General features: G+C 39.5%; 3 protein-coding genes across 4 annotated transcripts in view; 2 read left to right on the top strand and 1 right to left on the bottom strand.

The window, feature by feature from the left end:
- The window catches only part of cblb (Cbl proto-oncogene B, E3 ubiquitin protein ligase), a 39,466-nt gene extending 36,323 nt beyond the window's left edge, over positions 1-3,143 (bottom strand). For both annotated transcript variants that reach the window (XM_028420860.1, XM_028420862.1), the window contains exons 1-3: positions 2,885-3,143; positions 2,029-2,199; positions 968-1,218 (exon numbers count right to left, since the gene is read on the bottom strand). In XM_028420860.1, the coding sequence (XP_028276661.1) occupies positions 968-1,218; positions 2,029-2,196 (419 nt within the window). In that variant the 5' untranslated portion in view covers positions 2,197-2,199; positions 2,885-3,143. The remainder of the gene's footprint in view (positions 1-967; positions 1,219-2,028; positions 2,200-2,884) is intronic.
- Positions 3,144-6,774: 3,631 nt separating this feature from the next.
- Positions 6,775-14,508, top strand: LOC114446593 (trichohyalin-like; the record flags this gene model as incomplete). The annotated part of the gene is made up of 5 exons (XM_028422248.1): positions 6,775-6,901; positions 7,014-7,081; positions 7,207-7,401; positions 8,016-9,439; positions 10,474-14,508. Coding segments are annotated over exons 1-5 (5,757 nt in total), but the record flags the coding sequence as incomplete, so codon positions are not given.
- Positions 14,509-14,511: 3 nt separating this feature from the next.
- LOC114446592 (microtubule-actin cross-linking factor 1, isoforms 1/2/3/5-like) lies at positions 14,512-27,026 on the top strand. Its single transcript, XM_028422247.1, is given in 2 exon segments — positions 14,512-21,433; positions 21,435-27,026. Coding segments are annotated over 2 exon segments (12,462 nt in total). The 5' UTR covers positions 14,512-14,563.
- The last annotated feature ends 732 nt before the right edge of the window (positions 27,027-27,758 follow it).

Below are 27,758 nucleotides of genomic sequence, written 5' to 3'. Positions count from 1 at the left end.
AGCAACCTGCATCTTAAAGGTCATTGAGGTCAGATGTGAGTTCAGGTGTCACTGGGTGTACATAAAGCTGTGTTCGGAGGGCTGTCAATGTCAGTGTCTTACATCTCCTTTTGCTTTCCAAATCAGTCTTTCTCCTCTAGTAGACAAGTTGTCCCACCTCAGTGTCCCTTGTCCTTCAGATGTGGGTGGAGTGCAGGGGTGTTTTTTTTGTTTTGGATGAAAGGGAAGCAGAGCTGTTCCACTGATGGCCCCCTTCCTTTCTGTCTGTTCGATGGCATTTAATGGTTTTGACATGTCCAGGTTCAGTAACCACATGTGCCTCTCTCTGGTCTGTTTTTGCTTCACTTCCTCTCCCTTTGTCTATGTGGTCATTTTCTAAACCTATCAATGTTTGGGTTTCTATTGTCTCAAAGGTGTACTATACTGTTGACTGATGTGCTCTGTGACACCCATGGGCCTAAACCAGCAACAGGGACCTTCAACATTGAGATCAGCTATGGTTCAGTCTGTAGAAAAAAAAACTCACTCACTCAAAACACTTGTATTGGAGTCCTTGTGCCCAGTTTAGTGAATAGATTTTTTATTTGCAATGGACATTACTAATTAAAAAACATATGAATGTGAATACGGTGTTAGTTCTGTTGCCTGCCATCTTTCCTCAGCAACCATGTTTTCAGTGAGTAAGAAAAGAAGCTCAGTACCATGAGACACATCTCCCTTCTAGCCACAAAAAAGCAATGACAACTGCAACGTACACCAAACACATCAAACCTGCATGTGTCTGCACACAGCCTTGGACCCAAGTCATCTCAGTGCACTCTCCTAAGTGTGCCACTGATGCTGTTTTAATGCCTCATGTCACCAACTGTCCACTGTGTCTTTATAAGCATCATACAGTCACACTCCACTCTATAAAAGCCTTCATAAAGCAGAGAAGTAAAAAGATAAGCCTTTGGTCGTATCTTACCTGTCCTGGGACTGCTCCTCGTACATCCTTTCTTTTCCCTCTTTAAAGAGCCTGATGGCCCGTTTGGACTTCTTCATGAGACTATCAATGTAGATTTTAAAGTACTCATTCTCACTGAGCTGTGTGAGTCTCTGGTTCTCTTCATATTTCCCCAGTATAAGCCGCAGGTGTTGGTAGGCATCAGGTAAGATATCCAGGATGTATGGTGGGCTGTTTTTCAGCTGGAGTCTGGGATTTTGGCAGAGCCGGACCTGAGGGAAAAATATCATCAATATCGTTATTCAGTGCTTGATTTAGGCACCAAAACGTAGCTATGCTAGGGTAATACTAAGGCAATTTAGTCAGCTTGTTACATGTTGGATGCATGGTCAGCATCACATATGGTAGACCAAAGGTAGCACTTACATAGACACTATCCCTTGTCCCTACCTAAGGGTGTTACACAGTCAGTGACTGGAGGCAGAAGGGGTGATGAAGGTCCACATGCAACATTTTGAACCATGAGACTCAGGTTTGAGTCTTGTCAGGTGCCGTTACCATTGCACTTAAGTTTCGTTTTCACTCGATGCTTACTTTCAGTTTGTCTCTGTGTTTTAGATCATTTTCCCTCTTTGGCTAGGTTTAGACATAACAAAAACAAAAAAACTCTCTTGAGTCTGAGTTATCACAGCTGCATCTACATCCCTTCCACACTATGGTTTGCTGGCCCAGTAGAAATGACTGTCACTGTCTCATGGTGTCCACTATACACGAACGGAAGTGCTACTGTCAGCTCAATATACAGTATTTTTGGACCCTCACTATTTGTCTGCATGCAGTGCCCTGACTCACCATGTGACTAAAAGTAAGTTCATATTTGTTCAAAGAACCGGGGTCAGATTTTCATGCAGGTATCTACTCACTCAGCCACTTCTCAAACAGTGATGCCAGCATCACACAAAAAGAGAACACATGTGCACTGTATTAGCACCGGCTCCACCTCTCCATGTGCATCTGCAACAAAGACTGTGCCTACATCTGGCAGGCATCACACCAGACTTCATCACACGTTTCAAACTTACAACTTTATCCATAAGTTTCCAGGTTTTCTCCACAGTTCTCCGGTCAGCAGCTGCCTGTTTGGGTGGTCCCACTGCATCATGGATGGCATCAAAGAAGCCTAAAATACGTCCTTTGCTTCTGTTCGGTCCACGTCCACCAGGGTTTCGGCCACTGAGGGCAGTTGCCATTTTCTACACGAGGCAAACAAAACAAGAAAAGTAAAGTAAATGTCAATAACAGCAATTAACACCGGCTTTCATTTGGAAAACCTGCTCCTACACCATTCATATAATTATATTGTTGTGGACGTAAAACATAAGAAAGCTGAAATCTGTTTGATTCCTCTGAGAGGTTTATCTGCTGTCGGAGGTTTGTGAGGGCGTTCAAAGAATCCTCAGTTCTCAGACAGAACAGCTCGTGTGTGATGTTGAATGTGAGGAGGGTTTCCTTCATCTACAGAGCAGTGGTGATGACTGATGGTACAAATCACAAGTCACTTCAGATGTTCATTTTTACTGTGTGTGTGTTGTTTGGGACATGGCAGCTGTATAATCTGAGGAATAATACAATAATCATGTCTTTTTCACACATGCATAATGTATGACCTGAACTGCACAGTGACATTGTAACCTGATTACACAAACTGCGGGTCACACTCAGCCTTTTTAGTTGTGTAGTTTGATCAAGGACTAGTTGGAAATGTTCACTGCAGATTTGTTGTGCTAGTTGAGCTGAAGTATAACTTGCTCTGGTGATACTTGTAGTGTTGATTTCTTTCTTACATAGTTTTTCTTTTGCTTGATTCTATGAGAATCTGATATCTGTGTACAGCCACACTCATGGATCGTTACAGGGGAAACACTCGTCCTAACTTACCAAACCACCAGGGGATGTTTGCTGGGATCCCTGCTAAACTCGGCCCACATCCAGCGCACAGAAAACAAGGAGTGTCCAAGTGTCCAGGGCAGGAGAGTTTACACAGAAAGTATCCGCCGTGTTGTAGTCCTGTTACTTCACCAGAAACCCTCCATATTCTACAGGCGTCCGATAAAAGCTGCTCCTCAGAAGCAGTCGCAAGAGTTGGAAAAACGCGACGCGGGGAGGTCTGTGCACTGTTTTGTATCTCGTTATGTTCCGTGAAGTCATCTACTATAAAATACCACATCCGGGCAAACGTTTCAAAATAAAACGTCAGTCGACAAACAAAGTCATTTACATTTTACTAACTTGTGCCGCACAGTACGCATCTTTTCAAAAATGTATTCCTTCACATTAGTGTTCTAAATTAACCAAATCCACCAGCAATGTTCCTCCCACCCAGCAGTGGCACAGTTTCCTCCTTTAATTTGAAGCCGGGATACAGCTTCCTGTTTTGCCTGCTTCTACCCCGGCTGCTTGATTTCGGTGGTACAGCGGGAGGAGGGCCAGTGGGAGTATGAAGCAATATTTTCCAGGAACCGTCCGACGCAACGACAGACGCGACCAGACACCCTTTGGTGCTGTGTGGGGATGACAGCAGCATCAAGTTTGACACACTCGGAAAGAAGAACGACTTCCGGTCTCAAACACAAACATAAAATGAAAGCCCCGTGGCAACGTCAGTAGGCTATATGTATGAAACGTGAGCAGGCTGTATATTGTTTTATTACTGCCCTTTAGCGTTCAGATTTGTTTTTTGTGTGTGTGACTTCCAACTGACTTTACTTTTTTATGCTTTATTTTTAGCAATACATTGTTCTTCCCTGTTTTACTACATCGGGGCACATTAAGCAGCTTTTATTTTGGAGGTACCCTGGCTTGACTTCCTGCCCTGTGTTCATGCTGGGCTCTTGATGCAGCCACAGAGGAGTGACAGGGGAAGGGCCACTCCCGAATCCATATAACCGGAAATGACCAAGAAGCAGTGTGGGTGTTAGAAATATGTGCAGGACTCTAACGTTGTTTTATGTATTTATTTATTTAGTTTTACTATGAAAACAATAATGACAAACCATTACAAGGAATAGAAACGAAGTGATACACAAATGAACAAACTTGCACAATACTGTACAAACAAACAAAGATACAAAAGTACAACAACATGAAATAATAAAGTAATATGTAACATTTACCATTGCATGTATATTATAGCACAGCTTAAAGCTTATTGTCATCTGCAGCCACAAAGCAATTCAAATATCCACAAAGCAATAATTAAACTAATCTTTTAAGAATTTATATGCAAAATGTTTCACTGGACACTAAACACGTATACATGTTACTATGGGTGCATGTACAATGCTGATATGTGAATGTCATGTGAATCGTTCAATGAGTGGCAGCTATTCAATCAATAATGTTCCAAACCCTCAGGACACTGCAGTTAAAAAGATCTGTGATGTTGACCAAATCAGGGCAGGTTTTCACTATATAGTCCTCACATATATTATTTCAAGGGATTACTGTTCAAAAACCATTGGGGACATGTGCATTGGCACAAATCCAAACAGCAAATATAATAACTAAGCAGTTTATGATCTGTATTTATTAATGTTTTTAGTATTAATTATTTAACAGTGAAGGATTGGTGCTTCTCAGGACACACAGACATAGACATGCTAACAGGAGTTTATTCAGCTATTAGGGAGATAGTATAGGAGAGAAGAGATGATTGCAGGAGAGACATTTACTCATTCAGCAAGGGTTATTTCAAAGTTTCAATTCACTGTCACAGCTAACAATCAGTGCTTAGAAGTGGCCATGACAGTAAAGGCCAGGTTTTAGCATTGCATGAAGACATCAGTGCGAGTTTATTTGAATTGTCTTTTGTTCCCAGTAAAAGATGTCCTGCACCTATATTTACATGACAGTTTTCTGTAGTTACACAAAAAATGACTTTCAAAAAAGGTTCCAGAAGCTGTTTGACACATCAAAATCCCAATGTTTGTGTATATAGGGTTAACTGTAAATCAACAGAAGCTACAAACAGCCAAGAAACAATTTTAAAAGCATGTGTACACTTTATAAGAATATCTGTCATTCTGACCAGTAGAGGGCAGTGTACTTCAACAATGCCTCTGCAGAGAGACCATGTAAATACTGTATGAGCCATTTGAAAGCATGCGTAGAAAGGTACATTTGTAAACAGTTGTAAAGTGAGGTTGCTGAAGGATGTCTGGCAGGCTAAGATTTTAGACCTCTGGTTAATTTGAGAAATCAGAATAAAATATGCTCGGTGGGGTAAGCGGTGCTACATATAATTCTGGACTGCCTTCTGTAACAGTAGTTTTTTTGTTAATAAGCCCTGTTGGAGTACTGTTTTCACACACACACACACACATCCTCTCATCTATTCCGTTTCAATAAACAAAGGTGAATTGTAGGCTATCAATTAGTAGAATCATTTGAATACAAAAAAACTGATAAAACAGTAGGCTGTGTAGTTGTAGTAAAGACAAATACAATGTGAATAATAATATATATATATTATATAATATATATAACATATATATATATAATGTAATAATAACCAAGAAACAACCAAAGAGCACCGTGACGTCAAGATAAAGTAACGATATTAGATTGTAAGGTTTGCAACTCTACATTTAGGTGCAAGAAGCAATACTACAAACAAACAAACAAAAAAGAAAGCGAACAAAAACATTTTTATGAAAGCAGAAAAGGGCATTTCCTGAAGAAAATGCAAGTTTGATTGCTGCAGATGAAGCATTGCTTTGAATACTGATGTGAAGGATTGCTCTGAATTTCTGGAGAATTAGAGCAAGTCAGGCTGACACACAGAGGCATACAAAGGTATGCCTCTGTGTGTCAGCCTGTCACCATGGTAACAGCAGAGGAGAGCTCAAAAACCACTCCAACTTCTGAATACAAGTTTGATAGAGCAGCATCTAATGAGCGTTTTAAGACTAAATTGGAGTCTGTAGCTTCTTGCGGTGAATATTTTCACACGTTAGGGGGCGCTGCAGAGTCATGCGGCCACGCCCACCAATGGCGACAGTGTCAAGTTGCGATTTTTGTCGGGACAATTTTGTGCCAAATTTGGTGAGTTTTTGAGCACGTTCAGGGGGTCAAAATCGCGATACCGTGGGCGGAACAAGAATGACGTGTAATAATAAATGCTTGCATTTCAATAGGGCTGTCGCACCATTTGGTGCTTGGGCCCTAATAATTTGTATTAAATTGACTGCTCTGGGTGGTATAGAAGAAGTCATCATAATACAATAATTAAAAAAAATCCAGTGTGTGTGACAAGGACAGAATAGTTACCTTGGTTTTCCTGAAATTGACTCTTTCTCTGGTTTGATTTTCGTCCTTTTTTTTAAACAGTAAACCTGTAGGTCTACATAATAATTTTTTCTGAACCTGCTTTTTGAATCAGGCCCCTGGTTTGGAAACTTAATTTCCTTAATTAACAACAACAAAATTACCAGCAACAAAAAAGCGTACGTATTTATAGATATAAAGAAACTATGGATATACAGTCAGAGTGTTTACTTAAATCTAAATCTCTACTTTGTATTTTCCAATAAACACACTCCTATATAGCGCAATAATTTCCCCAATTCATATTTTACTAGTCAATGTTGACATACACTGGAGGAGCTGAAGAAGTTTTGAGCTTGAAGCCAAATATGGACTCCACCCTTATCAGCTGAGACCAGACTCAGGGAGGATGATGTCACACCACCCAAACAGCACTTAATATGCAATCACTCTGATAACCAGACCTGGTGGTCAACAGAGGTGTGGTGAGAGGAGATACCTAACCAGTGTTTTGAAGATTAAAGAGCCAGTCTGCCTACCATCAAAGCTGCTTAGCACAGTGCAGTCAGAACACCTGCTACATATTATAGAATGAATGTTTCTACACAACTCTGACAGCAGAAAACTGAGGTAAGGGAAAAAAAACATTTGCACTGGTTTAATATATTGCTTTATTTGCAATATGTTTTAAATACGGTGCCTTCGGTGTGTTATACATGCTAGTTAAATACTTTTTCCTCAGGACTGTCCGCTCATGGAAAACACTTTGGAATCTGGAACCTGGAAACATGGCAGATTTAAGAGATCCCGGTGAGTTTGATACAACATTTCAACAAACTTACATAGGATTGTGTGAAGAATGCACAGCTAAGTAGCACTAATACTGACCACTAAAGGTACACATTTCTCCTCTTTAAACTCTATACTGTGTGTAGTGGATCTCATCCTGGAGGAGCTCAGAAAGCAGGTTATTGCTGGAGTAAGAGCACCTGGAACCATCATGGAGGCCTGGATGTTACTGACACCAGAAGAACAGATAAGGGTGTTATATTATGCTGCAGAAGAAGGGACATCACAAACCAGAGAGAAGAGATTTTCAGGGCAAGACCCAGAGCTCCTAGCCAATTTAGGTAAGACAACAGACGTATTTGTTTTAAATAACAGAATACTGATATATAATCATATAATGTATGTATATAATGTAGATATATGATCGATATGATCATGATGAATGATTGTCTCATCATGTTGTTTGAATGTATCTTTATGAATGTCTCCTTGATGTGTTGTATAGCTGATGTCAGTCATTTGTTAGTGTGCTTGAGCCAATGTGTAAGTTGTAGTATTTTACTACTAGTACAGTATCACAGGTGTAAACTGTTGAGAAACTGAATGTTCATTTCATGTAGGTGCAATCTCACAGGTGAAAATAGACTTGAAAGCAGGTTAAAATGAAATGTGAAAATAATTAAAATTAAATCTGTCACTTTAATAGGACTTTACATATTAAAGCAATAAAAAACAATAATGTTGACTATTTAACTTCAGTTAGGTGCATACTTCTGGATGAATTTTATCAATAAATGGAACAATAAGTGAAAAAAAAGCATGGGAGAGGTAATTTGAATTAGCTGAAAACTACACCAAATATTGTTTCGGTGTATAAGGTTGACTAATGTGGTCTTCCAAGATAACAATAATTTAATTTTAAATAAATGTTTTTCTTCACTTTTGTTTTACACAGAACAAAGACAAGAGAACAGCAAGATGACACAAACAGAAGAGCACTTAAAAGAAAGCACAGTGCAATCAGAGGACAAACAAGTCAAAGCTGACATAAAAACCAAAAGGGAAGCTATGAAAAGACCAATCCAATCATCATGTGAAGTAATAGAAGAGACACAAAGGGAGAGCAGTGAGATTGATCTCTTTAAGAAAAAGACAGAGCAGCAACAGGACAAAATTGACAGACTCACGTATGAAAGACAGGAGCTGCATGAACAGATAAAAAGACTGCAATTACAGACTGAAAATGTTATTGAGAAACTTCAAGAAAACAAAAATGCAGCTACCCAAGACAAAACACAACTTCTGAAAATACAAGCTGAGATATATGAAGAGAGCAAAACTCTGGACAGGAGGCAATCTGACGTAATCAATAAAATACACAAGTTGAAAATAATCAAGTATGACCAGACAAGACCACAAGTAAGTAAGGAATGCCATGAACCCAAGCAGCAAATGAAGTCAGAACAGGATATATGTGAGAGACTGATGGCAGACAGTGAGCATTTATTTGACAAGAACAAGAAAGTATTATGTGAAGTGAGGACATCTAAAGAACAAATAGAGAAAATCATAGCAAACATAAAGGAAGGGCTGAAGATAAACAAAAACATTTCACAAAACAGAGATCAACTTCAGCACATCAGACAGGTGGTCATATCCAAAATAAAATTTGTGAAAGAATGTACTGAAAAACAAAAACAGGAGCTGGACAACAAGTCGCAAAGGACTAGGATGGAGATACGGGAGATGGAACTGATTAGCAGTGACATTGAAATAAGGAAAAAAGACCTGATAAAAATGATGAGAACATGCAGGAGAAAAGAGGACGAGATTAGAACGATGAAGGAAGAGATTGAAAAAGCTAAAGCAGGTATGCAGCAGAGACAAGATGAAGAAGAAGTGAAAAGAGAAGAGAGAGATGATGAACAGCAGAGAACACCTCAACAGACAACTAGAGAAATAATGTTTGGTAGAGACAACAGTGGCTATGGGACCAACACAACATCTAACATGCCGAGGGTGACTACTGAAGAAAAAAACCCAAAGATGCTTCCTCTGGTGATAAAAGATACAGAAGAAGAAAAGAGCCAAATCAAACTGATCAATTTTTATGCAAGGAAAAGGAAACGTGAGCTTGAACACCAGCAAGAGAAGATTCTGAAAGAAAGGGATGAGTTAGAAGTCATGAAGATAAAGATGCAGCAGCAAAGGCAGGAGGTTGAACAAAAACTGGAAGCTACACTGACCATAATGCTAAAGATGGCCGAGGCGAAAGCTAACATAGAACAAACGGCTGTGGAAGTTAACAACGCGCATCAGGAAATGCTCAAAAGCCAACGGGAGATGAGAAAGAACAAAGAACAAGTCCAAGAATGCATGGTAAGTCTTTTGTTCTACTTTTGGCAACTTCATAAATGAAAGGACTGTTGATCTGGATCTGTGTTCCTCCTGAACATGCCAGGATTATTGTATTTAACAATGATTACAAACACATATATAGTAGCTGTATTTTACCGGAAGGTTATATTTCCCAACTTTCATCATGAGAATTCTAAAAACCAAAATGTCAGAGGTCAGTTGTGCATCTTAGGCTTGTCCTAATGCTACACTAAAAGCTACCAAAGTTACAGATCAAATTAAAGGCCAGATCTTTCATAAAGATGTTATTTGGCCTTACAGTAAAATATATATGTGAACTTCCATATGTGATATGGTCAGAATTCAAGAGACAGCTCAACATGAGTGTAAATACCATGGAAACAGTTACTCCAGCTGTAACAGACCTATATGTGTGTTTCCCAGCTAAAACTGTGTACAGTAACTGTGACGCAGCAAGGCCCGCTGCACTATATGGCAATAACTCCGTCCTTTTGAAGGAAAACTGTGGTCATTTTTTTCTCTCTAGAGAAATGTTGATCTGATACACTAGGCCAAAAGTTTTGAAGCAAGATCAAATTTGTACAAAAAAACATCAGAAAAGATTGCTTCCATATGCTTGGCCTGTATTAGCCTTGCTTCTGAACTTTTGGCCTGTAGTGTATGTATTTTAGGTTTCAATACGTCTTGGGGACTCAAACCCAGGGCTCTTGAGGCCCATCCACCTCTGTAGTCAGACTTTATTGGTGTCATGATAAGATGGCAATGGCCATGTCCATCAATATGAATGTAAAATAATGTTGTGTGTTCGAAAACACATCCAGATCTGCCACATGCAGCAGAACGTAACCAACTCAAGATGTATGAGTAGTCCTGTCACTGTTACAACATAAGGATTGTCCTTTTTTGCAGACTCAAAATATGATATATTAATTCAACAAAAGATCTGAATTGTGAATATTCCTTTGAGGAACATGGGTGTTTAATGTTTTAGTAGTTACAATTCTGAAACTGAAAACATTTTTTCTTTTTTGAAGCACAAGCTGACTTCCATGAAAGCTCGTGTCAATGGATGGATACTGACACAGTCTGCTGTCAGAGAGACTTTTTCTGTGAATACATCCAATCTTCAAGAAATACAGACAGACGTCCTTGTTCATCAGTCGTCTGGAATGGCAGCTGTTGAAGAAGAAGCCCAACATAGATCTACAAAAGTAGGAATATCCTTGTATCCTTCTATATCCACAGACAGTCAGCATCAAAGTGAAGAAACAGACAAGCAGGTGCACAAAAAGGCTATGGAGAACATTTGCTTACAAATACAGACAGAAATGCATGAAGAAAAATATGATGATCAGACTGAATTACTAATAAATGCAAATGAAAAGGAAAAACTGGAAAAACAGATACACAAACTCAAGCAACATGAGAAGGAAATAAAGGACCAAATAAAGTATGCTATGGAGAACATGGAGGAAAAAAGCCAAGAGATTAAAAGGCTTATTAGGGAAATTAATGACCTGCAGTGTCAGAGGCCAGAGGTTACAATCACTATTGGGGAAACTGAAAATGTGAATAGCGAAGAGACTGAATTACCCAAAGAACACCATGAAACTGAGCATCCAAAAAAGGCAGTTTGTGAGAAAGTGAGCCAAAAGACAGAAGGAGAACAGGCTGAAATACTGAAGCTGCAGATTCGAGTAGAGAGAAGTAATGTGAGAATATTGAGACAGGAAGATGAAGCAGCAATAAATGAGATGAACAGTTTAAGGGAGAATATTGACAGACAGAAACAGGAGCTTGATGACAAAATGCAAAGGACAAAAAAAGAAATAAGAGAAATGGAGCTGCTGAAATCAGAGATGGAAATTAAAAAAAAGGAAAGTGAGCGCATGTTTAGAAAAAGTATGAGAAAAATCGAGCAGAGTGAAAGAATTTGGAATGAAATACAACAAGAGGAGAAATCACTAAGAAGAGAAACCAAAAAGAGAAGAAAAGAATTAGACCAAAGACTGGAAAAAAACATTAGGGTGAGGGATGAGATAGAAGTTTTGAGAATAAAATTGAATCGTCAGAAGGAAGAGCTGGCTGAGGAGAATCTGCATGTCAAAGACCAGAAGAGTCACAAGAGTTTGCCTAGGGAACACGACAAACAAAGTTTGGAAAGTAAAAGTTACACAGAAACTGAAATGATACACCAAAGTTCACAATTTATTGATTTTATTGTTGACTTTCAAAATATGAGAAAAAAGATCCATGAACAGTTGGAAATGATTAGGACAGACATGGCAACTCTGGGAAACATACATGTTCATTTAGAAAGACAAAGAGAAGCTCTCAAAGAATTAGAAGCTGGAAACATCAATATAAAGGACAGCATGAGGGGATTAAAATCTCAGATAAAAATGGATGAAAATGTGATTAGACAAGCCAGAACAGAGGAAGTGGCACAAAACCAGGAGGTCTATATGACACTACAGAAGGTTACCAGAGAAAGACGAGAGATGGAAGTGTTGCTATCAGAGCTGGAGATAAAAAAAAGAGAAAACAAACAAATAGTTAGAAAAGGCATTCAAAAAGAACAAGAAGCAAAACATGTTCTGACTTCAGTTCAGGAAGAAAGAGCTGCCCTCAAAAGGGAAACACAGAAGAAGAAAAAGGAACTCGACCAGAGACTGGAGAGGATAATAAAGGAAAGGGATGAACTTGAGATTGTAAAGCTAAAGTTACACAGAGAACAGAATGAGAAAAAAGGAGGGATTACAGAATTGCAGATGTCTGCAATATCAGAAGATACAAATCAAATTCAAAAGCAGTGTGATCAGCTTCAGAAATGTACGGAAAAATATGAAGACATTAAGACACACAGTGAAGTTATAAAGGAATTAATTGAAGAAGGAAAAACTCAACTGCAGGTACAGACAAACATATTCAACCGCAAAAAGGAAGAAGTGATGCACATTAGGATGGGAATTAAAAGCCAAAAGAATTTGTTGGCCAATGCACTGAAGAGGATAAAACAGACAGAAATGAGTGAAATGGAAATGGAAAAGAGAGAGAAAATGGACTTGGAACTGCTGAGGTCTGACATCCAAAAACAAATGGACATGTTAGAACATGAGAAAGAAACAATAAAGGAAGAAAAGAGCAAGATGGAAATCACAAGGACTGAGATGCAAAACAGGAAAGAACATGCAGACACTTTATTTGATGAGATACTCAGTGAGAAAGAGAACAATGAAGTCCTGAAACGTCAGCTTCAAACACAAAGAGAGAAACTGGAGGACATCGTGAATGTGATTACCTCAAGACAAAAAGAACAAGAACGTAATAATGAGGAGGTAAAAAGACAAAGAGAGGAACTGGAAACCATCAAGAAGTCTATGGAAGCAGCCAGACAGGAAGTGGAAGATCTGAGAAAGACTGCCAATGAGAAGAAAGCAGAGGCTGATGCTGCCATGAAGAGTCTCAATGAAGACAAAGAACTGGTCTCTCAGATGAAGATTGACATTGACAAAGAAAGAGAAATACTGCTGAGTGAAAAAGACAGAATTGAAGGAGAAAGATCTGACCTGAGAATGACAGAAGATCAACTGATTGATAAAATGAGAGCAATGGAAATTCTGAGGGTAAAACTCAAAGATCTTAGTGTAAAGATGAGAGAAGGTGTACAAACTAAAATGGCCAAATTACAACAAAACACTGAAGATGCACTGCAGCTGAACTCCGCGCTGGAAGAAAATCTTGCAGCCCTCAATGACCAGAAAGAAAACATGGCTTGTTACACTGAAACCTTGGGGAGAGAGAAGGAAGCTCTGATAAGTCTACTGTCAGATATGGTGACTCACAGAGAAGTCATGGAAAATGAATGGAAGAAACAGTTTGACCTTGATCGGCCAGATCTTGATAAACTGGCAACAGACCTGAAAAAGGAAAGAGAAGTTCTGGATAGAGAGACTGAGGTGCTGAACAGAGAGAAAATGGACTTGGAACTGCTGAGGTCTGACATCCAAAAACAAATGGACATGTTAGAACAAGAGAAAGAAACAATAAAGGAAGAAAAGAACAAGATGGAAATCACAAGGACTGAGATGCAAAACAGGAAAGAACATGCAGACACTTTATTTGATGAGATACTCAGTGAGAAAGAGAACAATGAAGTCCTGAAACGTCAGCTTCAAACACAAAGAGAGAAACTGGAGGACATCATGAATGTGATTACCTCAAGACAAAAAGAACAAGAACGTAATAATGAGGAGGTAAAAAGACAAAGAGAGGAACTGGAAACCATCAAGAAGTCTATGGAAGCAGACAGACAGGAAGTGGAAGATCTGAGAAAGACTGCCAATGAGAAGAAAGCAGAGGCTGATGCTGCCATGAAGAGTCTCAATGAAGACAAAGAACTGGTCTCTCAGATGAAGATTGACATTGACAAAGAAAGAGAAATACTGGTAATTGAAAAAGACAGAATTGAAGGAGAAAGATCTGACCTGAGAATGACAGAAGATCAACTGATTGATAAAATGAGAGCAATGGAAATTCTGAGGGTAAAACTAAATGATCTTAGTGTAAAGATGAGAGAAGGTGTACAAACTAAAATGGCCAAATTACAACAAAACACTGAAGATGCACTGCAGCTGCACTCCACACTGGAAGAAAATCTTGCAGCCCTCAATGACCAGAAAGAAAACATGGCTTCTTACACTGAAACCTTGGGGAGAGAGAAGGAAGCTCTGATAAGTCTACTGTCAGATATGGTGACTCACAGAGAAGTCATGGAAAATGAATGGAAGAAACAGTTTGACCTTGATCGGCCAGATCTTGATAAACTGGCAACAGACCTGAAAAAGGAAAGAGAAGTTCTGGATAGAGAGAGTGAGGTGCTGAACAGAGAGAAAATGGACTTGGAACTGCTGAGGTCTGACATCCAAAAACAAATGGACATGTTAGAACAAGAGAAAGAAACAATAAAGGAAGAAAAGAACAAGATGGAAATCACAAGGACTGAGATGCAAAACAGGAAAGAACATGCAGACACTTTATTTGATGAGATACTCAGTGAGAAAGAGGAACAATGAAGTCCTGAAACGTCAGCTTCAAACACAAAGAGAGAAACTGGAGGACATCATGAATGTGATTACCTCAAGACAAAAAGAACAAGAACGTAATAATGAGGAGGTAAAAAGACAAAGAGAGGAACTGGAAACCATCAAGAAGTCTATGGAAGCAGACAGACAGGAAGTGGAAGATCTGAGAAAGACTGCCAATGAGAAGAAAGCAGAGGCTGATGCTGCCATGAAGAGTCTCAATGAAGACAAAGAACTGGTCTCTCAGATGAAGATTGACATTGACAAAGAAAGAGAAATACTGCTGAGTGAAAAAGACAGAATTGAAGGAGAAAGATCTGACCTGAGAATGACAGAACATCAACTGATTGATAAAATGAGAGCAATGGAAATTCTGAGGGTAAAACTAAATGATCTTAGTGTAAAGATGAGAGAAGGTGTACAAACTAAAATGGCCAAATTACAACAAAACACTGAAGATGCACTGCAGCTGCACTCCACAATGGAAGAAAATCTTGCAGCCCTCAATGACCAGAAAGAAAACATGGCTTCTTACACTGAAACCTTGGGGAGAGAGAAGGAAGCTCTGATAAGTCTACTGTCAGATATGGTGACTCACAGAGAAGTCGTGGAAAATGAATGGAAGAAACAGTTTGACCTTGATCGGCCAGATCTTGATAAACTGGCAACAGACCTGAAAAAGGAAAGAGAAGTTCTGGATAGAGAGACTGAGGTGCTGAACAGAGAGAAAATGGACTTGGAACTGCTGAGGTCTGACATCCAAAAACAAATGGACATGTTAGAACAAGAGAAAGAAACAATAAAGGAAGAAAAGAACAAGATGGAAATCACAAGGACTGAGATGCAAAACATGAAAGAACATGCAGACACTTTATTTGATGAGATACTCAGTGAGAAAGACAACAATGAAGTCCTGAAACGTCAGCTTCAAACACAAAGAGAGAAACTGGAGGACATCATGAATGTGATTACCTCAAGACAAAAAGAACAAGAACGTAATAATGAGGAGGTAAAAAGACAAAGAGAGGAACTGGAAACCATCAAGAAGTCTATGGAAGCAGACAGACAGGAAGTGGAAGATCTGAGAAAGACTGCCAATGAGAAGAAAGCAGAGGCTGATGCTGCCATGAAGAGTCTCAATGAAGACAAAGAACTGGTCTCTCAGATGAAGATTGACATTGACAAAGAAAGAGAAATACTGCTGAGTGAAAAAGACAGAATTGAAGGAGAAAGATCTGACCTGAGAATGACAGAAGATCAACTGATTGATAAAATCAGAGCAATGGAAATTCTGAGGGTAAAACTCAATGATCTTAGTGTAAAGATGAGAGAAGGTGTACAAACTAAAATGGCCAAATTACAACAAAACACTGAAGATGCACTGCAGCTGCACTCCACGCTGGAAGAAAATCTTGCAGCCCTCAATGACCAGAAAGAAAACATGGCTTGTTACACTGAAACCTTGGGGAGAGAGAAGGAAGCTCTGATAAGTCTACTGTCAGATATGGTGACTCACAGAGAAGTCATGGAAAATGAATGGAAGAAACAGTTTGACCTTGATCGGCCAGATCTTGATAAACTGGCAACAGACCTGAAAAAGGAAAGAGAAGTTCTGGATAGAGAGACTGAGGTGCTGAACAGAGAGAAAATGGACTTGGAACTGCTGAGGTCTGACATCCAAAAACAAATGGACATGTTAGAACAAGAGAAAGAAACAATAAAGGAAGAAAAGAACAAGATGGAAATCACAAGGACTGAGATGCAAAACAGGAAAGAACATGCAGACACTTTATTTGATGAGATACTCAGTGAGAAAGAGAACAATGAAGTCCTGAAACGTCAGCTTCAAACACAAAGAGAGAAACTGGAGGACATCATGAATGTGATTACCTCAAGACAAAAAGAACAAGAACGTAATAATGAGGAGGTAAAAAGACAAAGAGAGGAACTGGAAACCATTAAGAAGTCTATGGAAGCAGACAGACAGGAAGTGGAAGATCTGAGAAAGACTGCCAATGAGAAGAAAGCAGAGGCTGATGCTGCCATGAAGAGTCTCAATGAAGACAAAGAACTGGTCTCTCAGATGAAGATTGACATTGACAAAGAAAGAGAAATACTGCTGAGTGAAAAAGACAGAATTGAAGGAGAAAGATCTGACCTGAGAATGACAGAAGATCAACTGATTGATAAAATGAGAGCAATGGAAATTCTGAGGGTAAAACTCAATGATCTTAGTGTAAAGATGAGAGAAGGTGTACAAACTAAAATGGCCAAATTACAACAAAACACTGAAGATGCACTGCAGCTGCACTCCACGCTGGAAGAAAATCTTGCAGCCCTCAATGACCAGAAAGAAAACATGGCTTGTTACACTGAAACCTTGGGGAGAGAGAGGGAAGCTCTGATAAGTCTACTGTCAGATATGGTGACTCACAGAGAAGTCATGGAAAATGAATGGAAGAAACAGTTTGACCTTGATCGGCCAGATCTTGATAAACTGGCAACAGACCTGAAAAAGGAAAGAGAAGTTCTGGATAGAGAGACTGAGGTGCTGAACAGAGAGAAAATGGACTTGGAACTGCTGAGGTCTGACATCCAAAAACAAATGGACATGTTAGAACAAGAGAAAGAAACAATAAAGGAAGAAAAGAACAAGATGGAAATCACAAGGACTGAGATGCAAAACAGGAAAGAACATGCAGACACTTTATTTGATGAGATACTCAGTGAGAAAGACAACAATGAAGTCCTGAAACGTCAGCTTCAAACACAAAGAGAGAAACTGGAGGACATCATGAATGTGATTACCTCAAGACAAAAAGAACAAGAACGTAATAATGAGGAGGTAAAAAGACAAAGAGAGGAACTGGAAACCATCAAGAAGTCTATGGAAGCAGCCAGACAGGAAGTGGAAGATCTGAGAAAGACTGCCAATGAGAAGAAAGCAGAGGCTGATGCTGCCATGAAGAGTCTCAATGAAGACAAAGAACTGGTCTCTCAGATGAAGATTGACATTGACAAAGAAAGAGAAATACTGCTGAGTGAAAAAGACAGAATTGAAGGAGAAAGATCTGACCTGAGAATGACAGAAGATCAACTGATTGATAAAATGAGAGCAATGGAAATTCTGAGGGTAAAACTCAATGATCTTAGTGTAAAGATGAGAGAAGGTGTACAAACTAAAATGGCCAAATTACAACAAAACACTGAAGATGCACTGCAGCTGCACTCCACAATGGAAGAAAATCTTGCAGCCCTCAATGACCAGAAAGAAAACATGGCTTCTTACACTGAAACCTTGGGGAGAGAGAAGGAAGCTCTGATAAGTCTACTGTCAGATATGGTGACTCACAGAGAAGTCATGGAAAATGAATGGAAGAAACAGTTTGACCTTGATCGGCCAGATCTTGATAAACTGGCAACAGACCTGAAAAAGGAAAGAGAAGTTCTGGATAGAGAGACTGAGGTGCTGAACAGAGAGAAAATGGACTTGGAACTGCTGAGGTCTGACATCCAAAAACAAATGGACATGTTAGAACAAGAGAAAGAAACAATAAAGGAAGAAAAGAACAAGATGGAAATCACAAGGACTGAGATGCAAAACAGGAAAGAACATGCAGACACTTTATTTGATGAGATACTCAGTGAGAAAGAGAACAATGAAGTCCTGAAACGTCAGCTTCAAACACAAAGAGAGAAACTGGAGGACATCATGAATGTGATTACCTCAAGACAAAAAGAACAAGAACGTAATAATGAGGAGGTAAAAAGACAAAGAGAGGAACTGGAAACCATCAAGAAGTCTATGGAAGCAGCCAGACAGGAAGTGGAAGATCTGAGAAAGACTGCCAATGAGAAGAAAGCAGAGGCTGATGCTGCCATGAAGAGTCTCAATGCAGACAAAGAACTGGTCTCTCAGATGAAGATTGACATTGACAAAGAAAGAGAAATACTGGTAATTGAAAAAGACAGAATTGAAGGAGAAAGATCTGACCTGAGAATGACAGAAGATCAACTGATTGATAAAATGAGAGCAATGGAAATTCTGAGGGTAAAACTAAATGATCTTAGTGTAAAGATGAGAGAAGGTGTACAAACTAAAATGGCCAAATTACAACAAAACACTGAAGATGCACTGCAGCTGCACTCCAAGCTGGAAGAAAATCTTGCAGCCCTCAATGACCAGAAAGAAAACATGGCTTCTTACACTGAAACCTTGGGGAGAGAGAGGGAAGCTCTGATAAGTCTACTGTCAGATATGGTGACTCACAGAGAAGTCATGGAAAATGAATGGAAGAAACAGTTTGACCTTGATCGGCCAGATCTTGATAAACTGGCAACAGACCTGAAAAAGGAAAGAGAAGTTCTGGATAGAGAGACTGAGGTGCTGAACAGAGAGAAAATGGACTTGGAACTGCTGAGGTCTGACATCCAAAAACAAATGGACATGTTAGAACAAGAGAAAGAAACAATAAAGGAAGAAAAGAACAAGATGGAAATCACAAGGACTGAGATGCAAAACAGGAAAGAACATGCAGACACTTTATTTGATGAGATACTCAGTGAGAAAGAGAACAATGAAGTCCTGAAACGTCAGCTTCAAACACAAAGAGAGAAACTGGAGGACATCATGAATGTGATTACCTCAAGACAAAAAGAACAAGAACGTAATAATGAGGAGGTAAAAAGACAAAGAGAGGAACTGGAAACCATCAAGAAGTCTATGGAAGCAGACAGACAGGAAGTGGAAGATCTGAGAAAGACTGCCAATGAGAAGAAAGCAGAGGCTGATGCTGCCATGAAGAGTCTCAATGAAGACAAAGAACTGGTCTCTCAGATGAAGATTGACATTGACAAAGAAAGAGAAATACTGCTGAGTGAAAAAGACAGAATTGAAGGAGAAAGATCTGACCTGAGAATGACAGAAGATCAACTGATTGATAAAATCAGAGCAATGGAAATTCTGAGGGTAAAACTCAATGATCTTAGTGTAAAGATGAGAGAAGGTGTACAAACTAAAATGGCCAAATTACAACAAAACACTGAAGATGCACTGCAGCTGCACTCCACGCTGGAAGAAAATCTTGCAGCCCTCAATGACCAGAAAGAAAACATGGCTTGTTACACTGAAACCTTGGGGAGAGAGAGGGAAGCTCTGATAAGTCTACTGTCAGATATGGTGACTCACAGAGAAGTCATGGAAAATGAATGGAAGAAACAGTTTGACCTTGATCGGCCAGATCTTGATAAACTGGCAACAGACCTGAAAAAGGAAAGAGAAGTTCTGGATAGAGAGACTGAGGTGCTGAACAGAGAGAAAATGGACTTGGAACTGCTGAGGTCTGACATCCAAAAACAAATGGACATGTTAGAACAAGAGAAAGAAACAATAAAGGAAGAAAAGAACAAGATGGAAATCACAAGGACTGAGATGCAAAACAGGAAAGAACATGCAGACACTTTATTTGATGAGATACTCAGTGAGAAAGAGAACAATGAAGTCCTGAAACGTCAGCTTCAAACACAAAGAGAGAAACTGGAGGACATCATGAATGTGATTACCTCAAGACAAAAAGAACAAGAACGTAATAATGAGGAGGTAAAAAGACAAAGAGAGGAACTGGAAACCATCAAGAAGTCTATGGAAGCAGACAAACAGGAAGTGGAAGATCTGAGAAAGACTGCCAATGAGAAGAAAGCAGAGGCTGATGCTGCCATGAAGAGTCTCAATGAAGACAAAGAACTGGTCTCTCAGATGAAGATTGACATTGACAAAGAAAGAGAAATACTGCTGAGTGAAAAAGACAGAATTGAAGGAGAAAGATCTGACCTGAGAATGACAGAAGATCAACTGATTGATAAAATGAGAGCAATGGAAATTCTGAGGGTAAAACTCAATGATCTTAGTGTAAAGATGAGAGAAGGTGTACAAACTAAAATGGCCAAATTACAACAAAACACTGAAGATGCACTGCAGCTGCACTCCACAATGGAAGAAAATCTTGCAGCCCTCAATGACCAGAAAGAAAACATGGCTTCTTACACTGAAACCTTGGGGAGAGAGAAGGAAGCTCTGATAAGTCTACTGTCAGATATGGTGACTCACAGAGAAGTCGTGGAAAATGAATGGAAGAAACAGTTTGACCTTGATCGGCCAGATCTTGATAAACTGGCAACAGACCTGAAAAAGGAAAGAGAAGTTCTGGATAGAGAGACTGAGGTGCTGAACAGAGAGAAAATGGACTTGGAACTGCTGAGGTCTGACATCCAAAAACAAATGGACATGTTAGAACAAGAGAAAGAAACAATAAAGGAAGAAAAGAACAAGATGGAAATCACAAGGACTGAGATGCAAAACAGGAAAGAACATGCAGACACTTTATTTGATGAGATACTCAGTGAGAAAGAGAACAATGAAGTCCTGAAACGTCAGCTTCAAACACAAAGAGAGAAACTGGAGGACATCATGAATGTGATTACCTCAAGACAAAAAGAACAAGAACGTAATAATGAGGAGGTAAAAAGACAAAGAGAGGAACTGGAAACCATCAAGAAGTCTATGGAAGCAGACAGACAGGAAGTGGAAGATCTGAGAAAGACTGCCAATGAGAAGAAAGCAGAGGCTGATGCTGCCATGAAGAGTCTCAATGAAGACAAAGAACTGGTCTCTCAGATGAAGATTGACATTGACAAAGAAAGAGAAATACTGCTGAGTGAAAAAGACAGAATTGAAGGAGAAAGATCTGACCTGAGAATGACAGAAGATCAACTGATTGATAAAATGAGAGCAATGGAAATTCTGAGGGTAAAACTAAATGATCTTAGTGTAAAGATGAGAGAAGGTGTACAAACTAAAATGGCCAAATTACAACAAAACACTGAAGATGCACTGCAGCTGCACTCCACAGCTGGAAGAAAATCTTGCAGCCCTCAATGACCAGAAAGAAAACATGGCTTCTTACACTGAAACCTTGGGGAGAGAGAAGGAAGCTCTGATAAGTCTACTGTCAGATATGGTGACTCACAGAGAAGTCATGGAAAATGAATGGAAGAAACAGTTTGACCTTGATCGGCCAGATCTTGATAAACTGGCAACAGACCTGAAAAAGGAAAGAGAAGTTCTGGATAGAGAGACTGAGGTGCTGAACAGAGAGAAAATGGACTTGGAACTGCTGAGGTCTGACATCCAAAAACAAATGGACATGTTAGAACAAGAGAAAGAAACAATAAAGGAAGAAAAGAACAAGATGGAAATCACAAGGACTGAGATGCAAAACAGGAAAGAACATGCAGACACTTTATTTGATGAGATACTCAGTGAGAAAGAGAACAATGAAGTCCTGAAACGTCAGCTTCAAACACAAAGAGAGAAACTGGAGGACATCATGAATGTGATTACCTCAAGACAAAAAGAACAAGAACGTAATAATGAGGAGGTAAAAAGACAAAGAGAGGAACTGGAAACCATCAAGAAGTCTATGGAAGCAGACAGACAGGAAGTGGAAGATCTGAGAAAGACTGCCAATGAGAAGAAAGCAGAGGCTGATGCTGCCATGAAGAGTCTCAATGAAGACAAAGAACTGGTCTCTCAGATGAAGATTGACATTGACAAAGAAAGAGAAATACTGCTGAGTGAAAAAGACAGAATTGAAGGAGAAAGATCTGACCTGAGAATGACAGAACATCAACTGATTGATAAAATCAGAGCAATGGAAATTCTGAGGGTAAAACTAAATGATCTTAGTGTAAAGATGAGAGAAGGTGTACAAACTAAAATGGCCAAATTACAACAAAACACTGAAGATGCACTGCAGCTGCACTCCACACTGGAAGAAAATCTTGCAGCCCTCAATGACCAGAAAGAAAACATGGCTTCTTACACTGAAACCTTGGGGAGAGAGAAGGAAGCTCTGATAAGTCTACTGTCAGATATGGTGACTCACAGAGAAGTCATGGAAAATGAATGGAAGAAACAGTTTGACCTTGATCGGCCAGATCTTGATAAACTGGCAACAGACCTGAAAAAGGAAAGAGAAGTTCTGGATAGAGAGACTGAGGTGCTGAACAGAGAGAAAATGGACTTGGAACTGCTGAGGTCTGACATCCAAAAACAAATGGACATGTTAGAACAAGAGAAAGAAACAATAAAGGAAGAAAAGAACAAGATGGAAATCACAAGGACTGAGATGCAAAACAGGAAAGAACATACAGACACTTTATTTGATGAGATACTCAGTGAGAAAGACAACAATGAAGTCCTGAAACGTCAGCTTCAAACACAAAGAGAGAAACTGGAGGACATCGTGAATGTGATTACCTCAAGACAAAAAGAACAAGAACGTAATAATGAGGAGGTAAAAAGACAAAGAGAGGAACTGGAAACCATCAAGAAGTCTATGGAAGCAGCCAGACAGGAAGTGGAAGATCTGAGAAAGACTGCCAATGAGAAGAAAGCAGAGGCTGATGCTGCCATGAAGAGTCTCAATGAAGACAAAGAACTGGTCTCTCAGATGAAGATTGACATTGACAAAGAAAGAGAAATACTGCTGAGTGAAAAAGACAGAATTGAAGGAGAAAGATCTGACCTGAGAATGACAGAAGATCAACTGATTGATAAAATGAGAGCAATGGAAATTCTGAGGGTAAAACTAAATGATCTTAGTGTAAAGATGAAAGAAGGTGTACAAACTAAAATGGCCAAATTACAACAAAACACTGAAGATGCACTGCAGCTGCACTCCACACTGGAAGAAAATCTTGCAGCCCTCAATGACCAGAAAGAAAACATGGCTTCTTACACTGAAACCTTGGGGAGAGAGAAGGAAGCTCTGATAAGTCTACTGTCAGATATGGTGACTCACAGAGAAGTCATGGAAAATGAATGGAAGAAACAGTTTGACCTTGATCGGCCAGATCTTGATAAACTGGCAACAGACCTGAAAAAGGAAAGAGAAGTTCTGGATAGAGAGACTGAGGTGCTGAACAGAGAGAAAATGGACTTGGAACTGCTTAGGTCTGACATCCAAAAACAAATGGACATGTTAGAACATGAGAAAGAAACAATAAAGGAAGAAAAGAACAAGATGGAAATCACAAGGACTGAGATGCAAAACAGGAAAGAACATGCAGACACTTTATTTGATGAGATACTCAGTGAGAAAGAGAACAATGAAGTCCTGAAACGTCAGCTTCAAACACAAAGAGAGAAACTGGAGGACATCATGAATGTGATTACCTCAAGACAAAAAGAACAAGAACGTAATAATGAGGAGGTAAAAAGACAAAGAGAGGAACTGGAAACCATCAAGAAGTCTATGGAAGCAGACAAACAGGAAGTGGAAGATCTGAGAAAGACTGCCAATGAGAAGAAAGCAGAGGCTGATGCTGCCATGAAGAGTCTCAATGAAGACAAAGAACTGGTCTCTCAGATGAAGATTGACATTGACAAAGAAAGAGAAATACTGCTGAGTGAAAAAGACAGAATTGAAGGAGAAAGATCTGACCTGAGAATGACAGAAGATCAACTGATTGATAAAATGAGAGCAATGGAAATTCTGAGGGTAAAACTAAATGATCTTAGTGTAAAGATGAGAGAAGGTGTACAAACTAAAATGGCCAAATTACAACAAAACACTGAAGATGCACTGCAGCTGCACTCCACACTGGAAGAAAATCTTGCAGCCCTCAATGACCAGAAAGAAAACATGGCTTCTTACACTGAAACCTTGGGGAGAGAGAAGGAAGCTCTGATAAGTCTACTGTCAGATATGGTGACTCACAGAGAAGTCATGGAAAATGAATGGAAGAAACAGTTTGACCTTGATCGGCCAGATCTTGATAAACTGGCAACAGACCTGAAAAAGGAAAGAGAAGTTCTGGATAGAGAGACTGAGGTGCTGAACAGAGAGAAAATGGACTTGGAACTGCTGAGGTCTGACATCCAAAAACAAATGGACATGTTAGAACAAGAGAAAGAAACAATAAAGGAAGAAAAGAACAAGATGGAAATCACAAGGACTGAGATGCAAAACAGGAAAGAACATGCAGACACTTTATTTGATGAGATACTCAGTGAGAAAGACAACAATGAAGTCCTGAAACGTCAGCTTCAAACACAAAGAGAGAAACTGGAGGACATCATGAATGTGATTACCTCAAGACAAAAAGAACAAGAACGTAATAATGAGGAGGTAAAAAGACAAAGAGAGGAACTGGAAACCATCAAGAAGTCTATGGAAGCAGACAGACAGGAAGTGGAAGATCTGAGAAAGACTGCCAATGAGAAGAAAGCAGAGGCTGATGCTGCCATGAAGAGTCTCAATGAAGACAAAGAACTGGTCTCTCAGATGAAGATTGACATTGACAAAGAAAGAGAAATACTGCTGAGTGAAAAAGACAGAATTGAAGGAGAAAGATCTGACCTGAGAATGACAGAAGATCAACTGATTGATAAAATGAGAGCAATGGAAATTCTGAGGGTAAAACTAAATGATCTTAGTGTAAAGATGAGAGAAGGTGTACAAACTAAAATGGCCAAATTACAACAAAACACTGAAGATGCACTGCAGCTGCACTCCACACTGGAAGAAAATCTTGCAGCCCTCAATGACCAGCAAGAAAACATGGCTTCTTACACTGAAACCTTGGGGAGAGAGAAGGAAGCTCTGATAAGTCTACTGTCAGATATGGTGACTCACAGAGAAGTCATGGAAAATGAATGGAAGAAACAGTTTGACCTTGATCGGCCAGATCTTGATAAACTGGCAACAGACCTGAAAAAGGAAAGAGAAGTTCTGGATAGAGAGACTGAGGTGCTGAACAGAGAGAAAATGGACTTGGAACTGCTGAGGTCTGACATCCAAAAACAAATGGACATGTTAGAACAAGAGAAAGAAACAATAAAGGAAGAAAAGAACAAGATGGAAATCACAAGGACTGAGATGCAAAACAGGAAAGAACATGCAGACACTTTATTTGATGAGATACTCAGTGAGAAAGAGAACAATGAAGTCCTGAAACGTCAGCTTCAAACACAAAGAGAGAAACTGGAGGACATCATGAATGTGATTACCTCAAGACAAAAAGAACAAGAACGTAATAATGAGGAGGTAAAAAGACAAAGAGAGGAACTGGAAACCATCAAGAAGTCTATGGAAGCAGACAGACAGGAAGTGGAAGATCTGAGAAAGACTGCCAATGAGAAGAAAGCAGAGGCTGATGCTGCCATGAAGAGTCTCAATGAAGACAAAGAACTGGTCTCTCAGATGAAGATTGACATTGACAAAGAAAGAGAAATACTGCTGAGTGAAAAAGACAGAATTGAAGGAGAAAGATCTGACCTGAGAATGACAGAAGATCAACTGATTGATAAAATGAGAGCAATGGAAATTCTGAGGGTAAAACTCAATGATCTTAGTGTAAAGATGAGAGAAGGTGTACAAACTAAAATGGCCAAATTACAACAAAACACTGAAGATGCACTGCAGCTGCACTCCACGCTGGAAGAAAATCTTGCAGCCCTCAATGACCAGAAAGAAAACATGGCTTGTTACACTGAAACCTTGGGGAGAGAGAGGGAAGCTCTGATAAGTCTACTGTCAGATATGGTGACTCACAGAGAAGTCATGGAAAATGAATGGAAGAAACAGTTTGACCTTGATCGGCCAGATCTTGATAAACTGGCAACAGACCTGAAAAAGGAAAGAGAAGTTCTGGATAGAGAGACTGAGGTGCTGAACAGAGAGAAAATGGACTTGGAACTGCTGAGGTCTGACATCCAAAAACAAATGGACATGTTAGAACAAGAGAAAGAAACAATAAAGGAAGAAAAGAACAAGATGGAAATCACAAGGACTGAGATGCAAAACAGGAAAGAACATGCAGACACTTTATTTGATGAGATACTCAGTGAGAAAGAGAACAATGAAGTCCTGAAACGTCAGCTTCAAACACAAAGAGAGAAACTGGAGGACATCATGAATGTGATTACCTCAAGACAAAAAGAACAAGAACGTAATAATGAGGAGGTAAAAAGACAAAGAGAGGAACTGGAAACCATCCAGAAGTCTATGGAAGCAGACAGACAGGAAGTGGAAGATCTGAGAAAGACTGCCAATGAGAAGAAAGCAGAGGCTGATGCTGCCATGAAGAGTCTCAATGAAGACAAAGAACTGGTCTCTCAGATGAAGATTGACATTGACAAAGAAAGAGAAATACTGCTGAGTGAAAAAGACAGAATTGAAGGAGAAAGATCTGACCTGAGAATGACAGAAGATCAACTGATTGATAAAATCAGAGCAATGGAAATTCTGAGGGTAAAACTAAATGATCTTAGTGTAAAGATGAGAGAAGGTGTACAAACTAAAATGGCCAAATTACAACAAAACACTGAAGATGCACTGCAGCTGCACTCCACGCTGGAAGAAAATCTTGCAGCCCTCAATGACCAGAAAGAAAACATGGCTTGTTACACTGAAACCTTGGGGAGAGAGAGGAAGCTCTGATAAGTCTACTGTCAGATATGGTGACTCACAGAGAAGTCATGGAAAATGAATGGAAGAAACAGTTTGACCTTGATCGGCCAGATCTTGATAAACTGGCAACAGACCTGAAAAAGGAAAGAGAAGTTCTGGATAGAGAGAGTGAGGTGCTGAACAGAGAGAAAATGGACTTGGAACTGCTGAGGTCTGACATCCAAAAACAAATGGACATGTTAGAACAAGAGAAAGAAACAATAAAGGAAGAAAAGAACAAGATGGAAATCACAAGGACTGAGATGCAAAACAGGAAAGAACATGCAGACACTTTATTTGATGAGATACTCAGTGAGAAAGACAACAATGAAGTCCTGAAACGTCAGCTTCAAACACAAAGAGAGAAACTGGAGGACATCATGAATGTGATTACCTCAAGACAAAAAGAACAAGAACGTAATCATGAGGAGGTAAAAAGACAAAGAGAGGAACTGGAAACCATCCAGAAGTCTATGGAAGCAGACAGACAGGAAGTGGACGATCTCAGAAAGACTGCCAATAAGAAGAAAGCAGAGGCTGATGCTGCCATGAAGAGTCTCAATGAAGACAAAGAACTGGTCTCTCAGATGAAGATTGACATTGACAAAGAAAGAGAAATACTGCTGAGTGAAAAAGACAGAATTGAAGGAGAAAGATCTGACCTGAGAATGACAGAAGATCAACTGATTGATAAAATGAGAGCAATGGAAATTCTGAGGGTAA

This window comes from Parambassis ranga, chromosome 14, assembly GCF_900634625.1.
Source record: "Parambassis ranga chromosome 14, fParRan2.1, whole genome shotgun sequence".
NCBI classification, from domain to species: domain Eukaryota; kingdom Metazoa; phylum Chordata; class Actinopteri; family Ambassidae; genus Parambassis; species Parambassis ranga.
The sequence above is the reverse complement of the archived record's forward strand: the minus strand, read 5'-3'. Positions and strand labels throughout refer to the sequence as shown.